This window comes from Aureobasidium pullulans, assembly GCF_000721785.1.
Source record: "Aureobasidium pullulans EXF-150 unplaced genomic scaffold scaffold_4, whole genome shotgun sequence".
Taxonomy (NCBI): domain Eukaryota; kingdom Fungi; phylum Ascomycota; class Dothideomycetes; order Dothideales; family Saccotheciaceae; genus Aureobasidium; species Aureobasidium pullulans.
In genome coordinates this window covers 1,244,253-1,256,716 of record NW_021941024.1, presented here as the reverse complement: position 1 = coordinate 1,256,716, position 12,464 = coordinate 1,244,253, and the positions used below count along the sequence as shown (strand labels likewise).

The window sequence follows — 12,464 nt, the reverse complement described above, 5'->3', positions numbered from 1 at the left end:
ATATGGTTCGGATTCACGATGTCGCTAAAGACGGGTGAGATGTCAGGCTTCAGAATTGGGTTAGAAGTCCGAAGGTGTAGTAGGGTCATGACTGGCTACTCCATCAATAAAGGTGGCGGAGCTGTAGTTATCGAAGATAAGGTAACAATACTCGTCATCCGCAGCACTGCCAAGCGACATATCGAGCGTGTATTGCGTGTCGCCTAGAGGTCCAAAATTGATACCAGGTCCGGAGTTAAGGCAGGAATGCTTCGATACTATGGGAACTGCAAAGACGGCCACCATGGTTGATGAGCGGCATATTTCCGAAACGAAGTTAGATGCCAGTAGACTTGGTCGAGTACATCCCGAGTGCATACTGTAATAAGATAGACAAAGAAACGCACACTCGCAGGCAAAGATGCGGTCTTCGTGGATCCAGATGCAAGGCATATTCGACAGAGTTTGGGGTCCCGAATGGAGGAGCGGGGTTGGGCGCGATTCGGGCCTTTCTAGGGCTCAGTCTGGTCCCCAAATGCTTTATGAAGACACCTCTGTCCATGGAGGCCTACTCGTATCGTCCGTGAATTGCACATAAGCGGTCTGTTGAAGCGAGGGGTTGACAAGAAAACAAAGTTTGTGACTAGACGTTGTCAACACCAAGCTTGAAGCCTCCGACGATTCTCCGCTTGGCAAGACGTTCTTGTCGAGACAGCATCGATAGGTCAAACCAACCATCTTTACTCACACGACCTGATGGAGAATATCGCGGACACGGACGCGGGTACAGCGCCTCCTCTCAAAAGGAAACGTGTAGTTACGGCGTGTTTAGAATGTTATAGGTCAGTTTCCACAACCAAGCTTGCTCGGGAGCTTTGTGTTCTAATCGCGTTACAGACGAAAGCAGAAGGTGCCACCAACAAATCGATTCGAAAGATATGAAAATCGTCCTAACCCTCACAGTGTGACAGAAACAAGCCATGCCAGAACTGCGTAGGCCGAAACGTCGCTGCTAAATGTATCTACGAGCAGCCACCGTAAGATCATCCGTAAGCATGACGGTCATAGCATCGGATCTGACACATAATCTAGATCACAACCCGCAGTACCTGAATCCAAGTCGCACTCGCCTATTTCGGCCGAAGACCAAGCTGAGAATGATTCTTCGCTTCCAGAAGCAACAACAGATGGCACTGCACTTTCTTCGTTCTACGACGTTCATGCTTTTACAGACTTGAAGAAGGTATGACTATATCTTGTCAATCTCCAGATTGTTTCTGACTAACAATTTATCAGTTGCTTGAAGATGAAGAAGTCTTCCAGATTTCTGACTCTACTCAAGCCGCTCTCGAGCAGAACAAACCATGCTCCAAATTCTGGATTCTGGCAGCCCAGCTTCCCGACCCTCGGATTTTGGTAAAGGCAGTCAACTACTACTTTGACGAAGTACATTGGCGTTACAATGTCGGTCAGAGATGCTACATGGACAAGCAGCTCGAGCAGTGGACCGAGGTGGTCAGTACATCTATTTCTCAACGGACTAGCATCAATAAGGATCTGCCATATTTTGTGGCATTTTCTTTCCAGCTGCTTGCGGTCTGCCTTCAGTACATGCGGTCTGATCGGGAGATTGCTCGCTTGCTTCATGCAACGAATGAGAGAGCCGCCATCCATATGTCTCGAAGATATCATGACGTCGCTTCTGAGCTGATGCTGCTGCTTGGCCGATACAACGGCACTATCACAGTTGTGGATTATGACTTGCTCAGAGCTAGTTGGCTGAAGAACAATGGTCGTGGGGTTGAAAGTTGGTATGCAATCAGTGATGGTGTTAGGTAAGTCAATTTCTCTTCCGGCGGAATGTCGATGAACATAGTATCTAACGATTGCAGACAAGCACAGCAACTGAACCTTCACCGGGAGCCACGACCAAATGCAAAGAACAATAGTGTATCAGAGACACTTGAGCAATTCTGGTCTCAGGAGTACGGCAGACGACTTTGGGTAAACATATTCTGCTGGGATTCAGGCACAGCGTTGAACTTGGGACGACCCAGGATAATCAACGCGAAAGATTGTGACATCAACCTCCCAATTGATTGTCCGTTTCCAGAAGATCCGTCTCAGGCTGTGCCAATGCCGAAGGACGAACACGCACCCTCGCCTCTTTCTCTACTTCTTTTCCGCTACGCTGTTGCAGGGAAGATTCACGAAATCCGCGAGTATGGACTCGACAAACAGAATGCCGACTACGGCTCTGTGTGGGCTTTCCACAATCAGCTCGATAACCTGTTGAACAGCCTACCTGCTTATCTCAACCCCAACAACCCGGCTACATACTCAGACTTAGACTTCTCTTACCTCCCGCTACACAGGCAAGAGGCGCTGAGTGGGTTGAACTTAGTCATGATGGAACTTCACCGTCCATTTATCGCCTCACATCCAGAAAGTCGCATCGTCGCTATGAATGCTGCTATTAGCTCTATTGATAGTCAGAAAGCCCTCATGGATATGTCAGGTCGACACCACTACGTGTACTTCGGATTCGGCTTCTACCCAAGCAATGCAGCTATCATGCTCGCCGCAATCGCCCTTGTCTATCCTATCAAAGGCCAAGTTCAAGCTATCGAAAAGAAGATACAGCAGGCACTTGAAATTCTGGTCACCATACAGGGCGCCAACATAGTCGCTCGTTCAGCACTACCTGTTGTTGAGCGCTTGTACGAAAAGGTCCGGAGCTCTCTTGAGCGAAGTCATTCCGGCTCGCAAGATGTGGAGAGCCCGGAATCTGTACCCAGCCAAGATAGCGGATACATGCCCATGACTGCCGCTGCCTTGATGCAGTCTGGTATTACTGCACCGATAACGACTGATTTCATGATCGAGAACTCTGGATTTCCGCCCCTCCAAGATTTGTCAGACTTACCTGCTTGGAACGACATGCCTCAAGTTACAGACTTTGATGCTGCATTCTGGCTTGATCAGATGAATAAACTGCCTGAAAATATGCCACTAAACGGTGTGGTCAATCCAGATGCACTGTGGTCATGAACATCCGCGCACTGCCATTGGAACAGCTCAGTTGTTACCAACGCTCTGCTAAACGGTGCTTCCATTCCACAACTTTCTCAACGCGATGCCAACATTTCAACGCGATGCCAACATTTCAACGCAACGCCAACGTGTCTCGAACATCAGCCACCTCCTCTGATTTTCGGCCGAAAATTTGCCAAGCATCAATATCACGACATTAGCACGGCGATAATGACGATGTAAAGTCCTTATTCCGGCCATTGACGTCTGTTGTCTGTTAGGGCATGTCTCCTATTTCCAAGGATCCCGGTGACATGGCTTCCAACAACCAAGATTGTCGGAGACTGAGCAAAAGAAGCTGGGCCGCAGCGTTTCGCTCGAATAGGATATACCCGATCATGACTGATATGTCCGACCGCCTTGCTCATCTTCCGGCATGTTTATGCACATGTGCTTGTCGACCAGGAAGCCTCGTTGGCGACTTCAAGCATTGAACATAGCGGCCTGGTCCTCCGGTATCTGACCCCTTGAGACAGCCTCTAAAGATGATGTACTAGTGCAGACAGGCTATGCAGCAATCGCACTGGCACCGAACTTCCTAGCGATTGACAACATTTCAACAAGCAGACCTGCCCAATTGAGACTACTGTGCCCTTGCGTTCATGTTACACTGAGCGAATGGTCGTACGACATGTTACTCTTCTCGTAATCATATTCATATTCCATTCAGACTAGACATTTTCACCGACAGGCACCTTCATGCCGTGGATTCCAGTGTACTTCGGAGGCTGGAATTGTGTCCAATCTTGCAGCAATGCCTCATCGTCCAAGCTGTATACTTCTGCTCTGAGGGGCCGGCAGCAATCCAACATGCTCTTCTTCTCGCCCTCCTCGCCGGCACCACCTTCACCCCAACCCCAAGCACTAAGATCACCACCAGGACATGCAGACAATGCCATCAGAACGTCTTGCTCAGCGAAGAATTCGAGATAGTCTGTCTTCTTGGCTGGGCTGGGTTCCATGAAGTACTTGCCCTCAGCATTCAAACCGGTGACTTGGAAGACGTTGATGACGTCGTGAACGTCAAACTCGCTGTTTCTCCTGATCAGCTAAATAGGTCAAGAAATGATTATTTTCAAGACTTACGTTAGACCGTATGGTACCACCGCTCTAGTCAAGTTCGAATGGCAGTGGTAGTCGTATTGATCTCCAGTGAGCATAGTGTTCACATAAGGATCACAACGAGTCCCGAGCAGATCATGACATCTGCCACCCCATTGATCCACACCATAGTCCTTCAAGGAGTCGGCGATGATTGTGACCATCGGCCTCAAATAAGGCAAGCAGCTCCAGAGTCGATCGTATACAGTGACGTGACTAGCTTGCAACTGTCTTGTGCGAGATGCCCAAAATCTTTCGCGTGGGTTGGCCAGGTTCCAAATGTTCAAGTCACCAACTTGGGCGCCTTCGGGGGTGGAGAAACGGACGATGCTTCCTGCGGGGACTTTCCAGGCTTTGGCCGATCTTGGTGGTATGTCAATGGTCTGTTTCAATGTTCTGGATTTGCTGTTGGCTAGAGAGTCGTAGAAGCTCTTGTCGGCATTCAAAATGCTGCCTGCTGTTGGAAGGTACGCTGGCTGGGGAGCTGCGTGGGGCTTGTCTGCGGATGCCATTTTCAATGTCAATTGTACTTTCTCGATTTTTTGGAGTGAGGTAAGTGCTATTAAGATCTTGAAAGATGTCTACAGGGCATTGGCAGCTATATGTGCATTCCTTATCTGATGGGAGATGTAGTCACATCGTAGTGAGGGCAAGATAGCAGGTGCACCCCGATCAGCCGAGAATAACCGCTACTTGTGGGTAATCAGGGCAGGTAACTTCAGAGCGCGGCCAAGCACGTGATTTCGTGGAGAGTCTCAAGCTTGGACAAATGTCGTGACTTCCAAGAGTCAAACAAAGTCCCAGAGAGTGGATTTTTCGATTCAAGGAGAACGAAGTTCGTGCCGGCAGGCCGCTAGCACGGTTGGTTCATGGAGCAGCATTGGTCTCTTGTTGTCGCCTTCGTCGAGTAGTCGTACGAAGCCATGATGAGACCGACGTTGGTGAGTGCAAACTTTGTTGGCGAGGCATCATTTCAGACATCTCGAAGAAGCTTGCCGACCATATCGCAGAGTAAGTCCAATACCGCAAACATGTTTGCGAGCGAAGAACGTCTGAGAACAGAAACAAGTGCCGGGTCGTTGATCAATCTTATATTAAACGCTCCCAATAATCCTCCAAACAGATTAACCGTGGGGATGTTGTCGTCCAGTGGCTCGGAAGCCCCTCCCGAGACAAAATCAATGGCCCGCTTCACCCGCTATACAAACCGCGTCCACAAATGGCCCATCTCGAGTCATCAACACTTCCAGAATCACCATGGTCGCACATGTGAGACTGCTCATGCTGCCTGGTTTCAGGACCAATTGTATGAATGTGGCTTGGCGTAAGCGCGCCCGGTGCGAGCGAGGGCCACGAATTTAAGGCTCACCGGAACTGGTAGCGAGATTTATGGAGCTAAAATATCCGCCAGTGCTGCCAGACTGACGGACACGTTGGGCGGTCTCCACAAGACGGGACTCTCTATTTGGATTTCGATGTGCATCTGCGCCTCTCGGTAGGGAACCGACTGTCACTCATCCTGAACTTATATGACTGGTGGAGGATCGCTTGCTGAGCCAGACCCTTTAACTTTTTGCTCCCCTGATCTTTCTCTACAGGACATATTCACATTCATTTCCCAGTCTCTCTTTCCACTATATACCTCCAGGTTATGTCGTTATAAAGACAATCTATTCGAGACCTTTCCCTCGCTACACTTGACCTCTGCTGGCAGCAAGATGTACGACAGATCGAGCCAGATTCTGGTTGTATGCGTTATCTTCTTTGTTCTCTCTTGGATTTCTGTTGGGCTACGAGTATATGTAAAGTAAGTCTGATGTCTTCCAATATCCTGGGTAGAGTACTGATCAGATCCTCAGAGCTCGGTTACTAAAGCAAGTTGGGTGGGACGATGGAGCCATGCTCGCTACCTTACTCCTTTTCACGGGGTATTTGATATGTCAACTCGGTAGTCTCGCGCATGGTAATGGAAGACGTCGCGAGACGATGACAGATGCGACAGCACAGATAGGTCTGATGGTATGTCTGATGCATCTTTCCAAGGCTCTCAAGCTTCTAACGCCACAACAGTACTGGTTCTTCTGTGAGCTGTTTTACACCTTAGCAACATCGATGTTGAAGGTCGCAATCGGTCTTTTCTTCTTGCGGATAGCCAACAACAAGTGGCACGTTCTTATCATCAAAGCCATCATGTACGCCAGTGGAGTGCTCGGCGTCACATACTTCGCCATCGTCCTTTTCCAGTGTCGGCCCATCTCTTTCTGGTGGGATCTCAACCCGAATCATCATGGACACTGTTTGAGTGCTTCAGTCATGGCCGACACCAGTTACGTGGTTTCAGCATTAAATTCGGTGGCCGACTGGGTCTTTGGTATTCTACCGATTTTCATCGTCAAGAATCTGCAAATGCATCGTCACCAAAAAGCAGTTGTGGCAGTCATTCTTGGATTTGCTGCGGTCGGAAGTTCTGCGACAATCATTCGACTACCATACGTCTGGACTGTCAAGGAGTACAAGGGCGAATTTCTCTGGCGTACTGCCGATGTGGCCATCTGGACTACCGTCGAGGTCGGAATCGGTATCACTGCTGGTAACCTTGGAACTTTGAGACCACTTATGCAACGTCTCATGTCATTCATGGGCATCTCGAGCTCAACAGGGCGCGACACACGGACATGGACTAAACGCAACAAGAACGGAAACCACACCTACACTAATAGCGGGGCAACACCGCTAGAGGACTTCGCTGGCAAGGGAACTATGAAGACGACCGTCACCATCCGCGGAGGCGCATCCCATGATGATCACTGGGGTGGTCTGTCCAGAACGGACAGCGAGGAGGAAATTGTGCCCAACTCAAACAAGCTACATGAGGGCGGCATCCTGCACAGCGTCCAGATTGACACATTTGAGGAAAGAGTACAAGACGAGAGAATTGGAGCTGGCAACACGTCACCACGGCCGACACAGGCTTACGAGAGAGTCTGACCGTCAGGGCTCATCAATGATTTTTGTTTTGCATTTCAAGCGCTGGCGCTGTCAGGAGGATTACTGCTTTCACCAACCATACCAATACATATCAACATAATGCCCTAACATACATACATCACACGAGGAAAGTGCCGCAGCAACGACTGGCCAACTGCCGTGATTACAGAACATACATCATGGACAGAAGCAAAGATCGTGTTACCGCGCAACGTGAAACACTCGCGTCCCGGAGATCTAAAAACTCTCTTGACTTTGAAAGAAGTCAAATCTTCCAAGTGTAAAGCTTCCAGATGTGAAAGCCACAATCTTCGCACCTGCCTGATAGAGGAAGACAGATGTAGGTCTAGAAGTCGTCGAGAAGTAGGCTTGGAGCAACAGTAACGTCTACTTCTCGATGAGTACTTGTTTCACATAACGTCTTAGCATATTTGTGCCGATATAGAAACAGTGTATTAATATCATTGCGTAGAGTTCATAAGAGACAACGACACAGCAACAGAAATCATCTTTTCAATGGTACGCAAGCATCTTCATACAAGTTACGTCCTTTCAGACGACGAATCTTCATCCCAGACACCTGGTTCGACAATGCTCGACAACCTTTTGACCAGTCGCGGTTGAACGAAAGGCCCATGCACCATCGCGTTGGGTCCGTGTGGCGGCGCACGGCTCAGGGCCCACTCAACTAACGTGCCGCAATCCAGCGCGCACGCTGCAGGCCCAAGCAAAGGCGTAAGCAGCTTCCAATTAGAGAGTCTGTGGCTGTCGTCTCGACTGTCACACCAGTGCCTTGTCGCGAGACAGTAAGACCGAGTCACCAGAAGGATCCAAGTGACAGACATGTTACAGGTGTGAATGTCAATAAAGAATATTCCATAATATACACTTGAGCTTGGTATCAATGCTTGAGAAAACAGGATTTCATGTCTGTCTCACATGTCTACATCAGGATGCAATCGTCCATCACCTCACCTCTGATCGTCACAGGGTTGCTTTGACTGGCAAGACCAGGGGTAGGATCTTCTCCCAGGACCTCCTAGCTCTTACCGCGGCAACCTTCGGATCATAGGACTCCTCGGTCATGCGGCGGTCGAAGCTCTCGAATGAGATCCAACCCGTGAACCCCTTGTCGACAACCCATGCCTTCAAGATTTCGACGATGGGTAGATAACCTCCCTTGTCGGCTTCCAGAGGGAACGGTCTTGCGTGCTTCGACCAAGTGAACTCTGCGGCTTCTCCCTCCAGGTACCATGGATGCGATGTCGAAAGCGGAGGATCAAGAAGTTCTGCGTCAGACAGCTGTACGAAAAACAGCTTTTCGAGAGGAAACTCGGCGAGGAAACGACGGAGAGAATCTGCCAAGTGTGCATCTGCATTGAGATACTTGCCAGATGACACCAGCGGACTGCCCCAAAGCCTGGTGCCGATGTGGAAAGTGTCAAGACAAATGCCAAAATTCTGGCGGTCAACAAGGTTGGTGAGTCGTAGAGCAGTTTCCCAGGTCGGGTAACAGATTCCCCAGGACATTGGCTCATAGGCTATTTTGACGACAGGTGAGGTAATGCTGGCAAGATCCGCAAGCTGCTGGAGCTCTCTGACGATGATTTGCTCAGATCTGGAGGCGCTGAGGTCGAATTGAGAAGGCACTTGGATAAAAAGAGCACCTAAGGTTCGAGCAATGTCCACCCAGAGGCTCGCCTTCTTCAGTCGCTCTTCGATTGGGGAACGATTTCCTTCAAAGTTCTCGAATGGGCATAATGAAACGACCTGAAGCCTGTGGTCGTCGCACATCTGGCGAACTTCTTTGGCGGCAGCATGGATGGAAATGTGCTGGTTTTGGCTGTGTGTTTCAATTTCGCCAAACACAATCTCGATGCCTTGGAAGCCTTGTTCTGCCGCTGCAATAATCTTGCGATCCAGCGTGTGCGACTTGTGCAGTCCCAAAGACGGCGTAGCTATTGCGAGCTTATTCGAGATGGACTTCATGATTAATTTGAATTGATGCAAAGAGCAGGATACATGTTTGCTGTAAGCTTGATATACGCGTTTGTGGTCGGAGATGTGTTTCCGGCTTGCGTTGTGCTATTCGATTTTGATAGTCACAGGACCTTTGACCAAAAGCTTTATGCACATTCCCAACGGAGAGCGAGTTCCGTCTCGGAGAAGGAACGAATACGGAGTACAGTATGGCATATTGTGCATATAGAATAAGTTAGGTAGGCAAGTAATGAAACGCGGACACGTCTGTCGAAACACGCGTCAGAATCTCAACCACGACTTTTGACCACAGTCTGAAAAATGCTTGAGCTTGACGTGCTTGTGGCTCAACTTTTCTTTCTACAAAACGAGCACGACCTGGCTATCTCGAGTTACCTCATTGCGATTGCTCTCTGCCAATGACTCTTGCTATGAAAGTGTTGCTGGCAAACCACGGAGTCGTCGTGAAGCTCTGTTCTGGCGCCGCCATTTCGCTCACACTTGCCCTGGAAAACTTCTTTGAGAACGACCGGATTGAGCGACACTTATCCATAGTCACCACAAACTCCCATGGCTTGTTCTATCATTGGAGAAGCTGATGTTGTCGTGTTCTGTACGGTTACGCTAATGCCGGACATGAATCGTCCGGATTTGTCACGAGCAATCTCGTTCATGGAGCGCGGTATATGCTTACAAAGATGACTCAACGTGGAAGATAGGTATACACCTAGTTGGTAGTCACAATAGGGCAAGAACTGTACGAGTAGGACTCCGCGGACGGGTTTGTAGGAAGCCCTAATCAAGACACTGGACTACTCACAAGGACGAGCAGAGCCACAATCACAATCTGGTAGATCAACTTGGACCAAAACTTTATAATGTTCCGGAGACTATTTAGAGGTGCTCTGGTCATGAGCTCAATAGCCGCATCGCGACCTTGTGCAGACCTCCGGTACGAGCGGAGGCCCGACGTGGCAACGATTGTGATATTTTGCAGATAACTCTGTCGAGCGCTGCATCTTCTTCATCGTCTCTTTTCGATGTTGTATCTTTCGAGACGAATTCTACAGCTGTCGCTAATAGCATGCGCGGTAGAGAATGCCTGACCGATAGGTGTACCAACGTGGTTGCTCACTTCTTGGCATTCAAGTGACGGTGACCGATGAGGCTGAAGTGGCATTCCCTTCCCCTGACCTGGCATGGGGTGCACAACCAATCATCGGACGGGCCCGTTCTGGTGGCCCCATAGCATCTGACCCTCCTGCGGGTGCACTCGTCACAACTCACGTATCTAGCCTCTGGAGGAGGGGTCCACTGTTTTTCCTTCGAGTTGTCCTTTTCCTCCTCTTCTTCGTCGTCTTCGCCCTCCTCAGTCTTCTTGCTCTTACCCTTCGCCTTCTTGCTTTCGGCCTGGGCTGGCTGCGACAAGACGGCCGCTTTAGACTCGGCCTTCGATCTTGACTCTTTAGCTGCCTGGCCCTTTTTGCCCTTCGTACCTGTCAGCTTGGCTGCCTGCTTGGTTCCTCCGGTTTCATCCTTGCTCTTGATGTTTCTGCCTCCGTCTGCGAATCCTTCCGAGTCCTCTTGGGTGTCGTCGATGTAAAGATCTTCGAATTCAGTCATGGTTTGCCGAGGATACTTGCGGCCAGGAGGCTTAGTGGAGTTGCAGTAGTCGGCAAGTCCTCCGACGGGGATGCTGCCGGGCTTTATGGGCGAGCTTTGGCTGGGGCTCGACTGTTCTTCGCTCAAAGACGACTCTCGAAGAGCCCTGGACAGTGCGGTGGTGTCCGCGGATGCACGTCTCTGGTCATTTGGCTTAACCATGGTGTGTGTCGACTTGGAAAAGACGCGATGATGATGAGGATGTCCTTTTTCACATCGCCCGATGGAGGACGCTTATGTATGGCAGACAGAAGCGACATGTTTGCTTACAAGTGAACGGCAGCTTTGTGATAAAAGACGCCTGGAGCCTTGACAAGGCTTTCTGGAAGTCACATATCCATTCCGTATGTTGTATTCGTTGGCCGCACTCAACAAAGGCCATTGCAGGTCACATCTGAGATGTCTCGTTGTTATCATGGAAGTTTCGGTTGCTTGTAGTCTTCCATGGCCTACAAAGGGCCTTTGTTCGTGTCTTCAACGCCGGTCCAAGCAACTCTTGGCTGGCAATCCGTACTGCTCTGTGCATCATAGTAAGTGTTCTTGTGCAAGCAAGTGCTCACATTGAGGTGCAAAGAGGTCGCGGTGCCCAGCAAACAGTTTAGTGATAATCAATCGTCAGTCATTAGATGAAAGAACGATTCGAGAAAGCCGAGCAGAAAGAACAAAGAACGAAGCAGTCGCCATCATAGACCTACAAGCTTGAGAGATGAATCAAGCAGAGTCTCATCAACCACTGCTCGTCTGTTCCTCACTGCTTTCTTTGGGGACCAGTATTGATCTGGTTTGTCGCGACATCAGGCCATTGCCTTGGATATCGGTAAAGAGAGGGATGACCTCGGGTATGGTTCGGTTATATAAAGTATGGCCGTCGTCACGAATTGCTCTAAACCCCTGGTCATATGCTACTCAGCTGGCGATCTGACAAATGGGGACACTAGATAGGGATCGTGGCGGTACACAAATGTGGAATTGATAGGCTCATAGTTCTGACAGGGTGCCCCCCTCGGCAATGAATGAAGACCTCCAATATCGGACTGCACAACCACAAGAGCAAATACATCGATAAGCTCCATCTTAGCAGGACAGTTCATTATATTTCGTCCGATTGACCGGCCCGGAACGTACCATTTTGTGCCTTGCGAGTTGTTGTCGCCATATTTGTGTTTCTGGAACTCGAATTCTGCAAAGTGCGTGCACACCACAGTCGTTCACGTTCGCAGTCCGCTCAAACAAAACCAGATCTCCGAAAAAGCCAATTTGAACCACATGGCAGCCATGTGATACGTTACTCAAGCAAAACTCAACCTCATATCCTAGATCTAGAGCTGGAAAGAATCCTTCGCAATCGCATTCGACAGCATATCATAACTGCCGGGAGCGGTTGACCAAATATCGATCTAGTCATTCACACATCACAAGCGCGAAACGGCAAGAAGCACGCACCGCGCGTCTCTCCGCTCCTTCTTTTCCATATCGCAACGCAACTGCCGTGCTCTGCATCCGAAACACATCAACCAATTAATGCATCCTCAAGTCACAAACACAAGCCCATGATGCCTGCTTTGGAAGCAGCCAAAACCTTGATAACTCCAGCCGAACAGACCCGGTAGAGCTGAGACTACAGAACGGCAGAGGAGAAATAGGGCAAGGAAGGAGTATGG

At 49.5% G+C, this 12,464-nt stretch overlaps 5 protein-coding genes across 5 annotated transcripts; 2 read left to right on the top strand and 3 right to left on the bottom strand.

Moving 5' to 3' along the window:
* The first annotated feature begins 533 nt into the window (after nucleotides 1-533).
* M438DRAFT_166251 (uncharacterized protein) lies at nucleotides 534-3,163 on the top strand. The gene is made up of 6 exons (XM_029899078.1): nucleotides 534-821; nucleotides 877-889; nucleotides 943-1,016; nucleotides 1,072-1,222; nucleotides 1,276-1,814; nucleotides 1,872-3,163. The coding sequence occupies exons 1-6, from the start codon at nucleotides 736-738 to the stop codon at nucleotides 3,028-3,030; spliced, it is 2,022 nt and encodes a 673-aa protein (XP_029763464.1). The 5' UTR covers nucleotides 534-735; the 3' UTR covers nucleotides 3,031-3,163.
* A 580-nt stretch (nucleotides 3,164-3,743) lies between these two features.
* On the bottom strand, nucleotides 3,744-4,685 carry M438DRAFT_333056 (uncharacterized protein; the record flags this gene model as incomplete). The annotated part of the gene is made up of 2 exons (XM_029903564.1): nucleotides 3,744-4,104; nucleotides 4,159-4,685. 2 exons carry the CDS (start codon nucleotides 4,683-4,685, stop codon nucleotides 3,744-3,746), a joined length of 888 nt encoding a protein of 295 aa, XP_029763463.1.
* Nucleotides 4,686-5,891: 1,206 nt separating this feature from the next.
* M438DRAFT_268618 (uncharacterized protein) lies at nucleotides 5,892-7,161 on the top strand (the record flags this gene model as incomplete). Its single annotated transcript, XM_029900269.1, has 3 exons — nucleotides 5,892-5,980; nucleotides 6,033-6,192; nucleotides 6,244-7,161. The coding sequence occupies 3 exons, from the start codon at nucleotides 5,892-5,894 to the stop codon at nucleotides 7,159-7,161; spliced, it is 1,167 nt and encodes a 388-aa protein (XP_029763462.1).
* Nucleotides 7,162-8,018: 857 nt separating this feature from the next.
* M438DRAFT_343643 (xylose isomerase-like protein) lies at nucleotides 8,019-9,342 on the bottom strand. Its single transcript, XM_029905027.1, has one exon. It carries the CDS (start codon nucleotides 9,148-9,150, stop codon nucleotides 8,146-8,148), a length of 1,005 nt encoding a protein of 334 aa, XP_029763461.1. The 5' UTR covers nucleotides 9,151-9,342; the 3' UTR covers nucleotides 8,019-8,145.
* A 344-nt stretch (nucleotides 9,343-9,686) lies between these two features.
* M438DRAFT_353286 (uncharacterized protein) lies at nucleotides 9,687-10,965 on the bottom strand (the record flags this gene model as incomplete). Its single annotated transcript, XM_029906860.1, has 3 exons — nucleotides 9,687-9,868; nucleotides 9,962-10,031; nucleotides 10,429-10,965. The coding sequence occupies 3 exons, from the start codon at nucleotides 10,963-10,965 to the stop codon at nucleotides 9,687-9,689; spliced, it is 789 nt and encodes a 262-aa protein (XP_029763460.1).
* Nucleotides 10,966-12,464: the final 1,499 nt, after the last annotated feature.

What these genes read in the sequence shown, in the direction of transcription:
- M438DRAFT_166251 (XM_029899078.1), top strand. Translation starts at nt 736, where the DNA reads ATGGAGAATATCGCGGACACGGACGCGGGTACAGCGCCTCCTCTCAAA. An exon ending in CTTTTACAGACTTGAAGAAG is followed by an intron (nt 1,223 to 1,275) that starts GTATGACTATAT and finishes ACAATTTATCAG; the next exon opens with TTGCTTGAAGATGAAGAAGT. An exon ending in GCAATCAGTGATGGTGTTAG is followed by an intron (nt 1,815 to 1,871) that starts GTAAGTCAATTT and finishes TAACGATTGCAG; the next exon opens with ACAAGCACAGCAACTGAACC.
- M438DRAFT_343643 (XM_029905027.1), bottom strand. Translation starts at nt 9,150, where the DNA reads ATGAAGTCCATCTCGAATAAGCTCGCAATAGCTACGCCGTCTTTGGGA.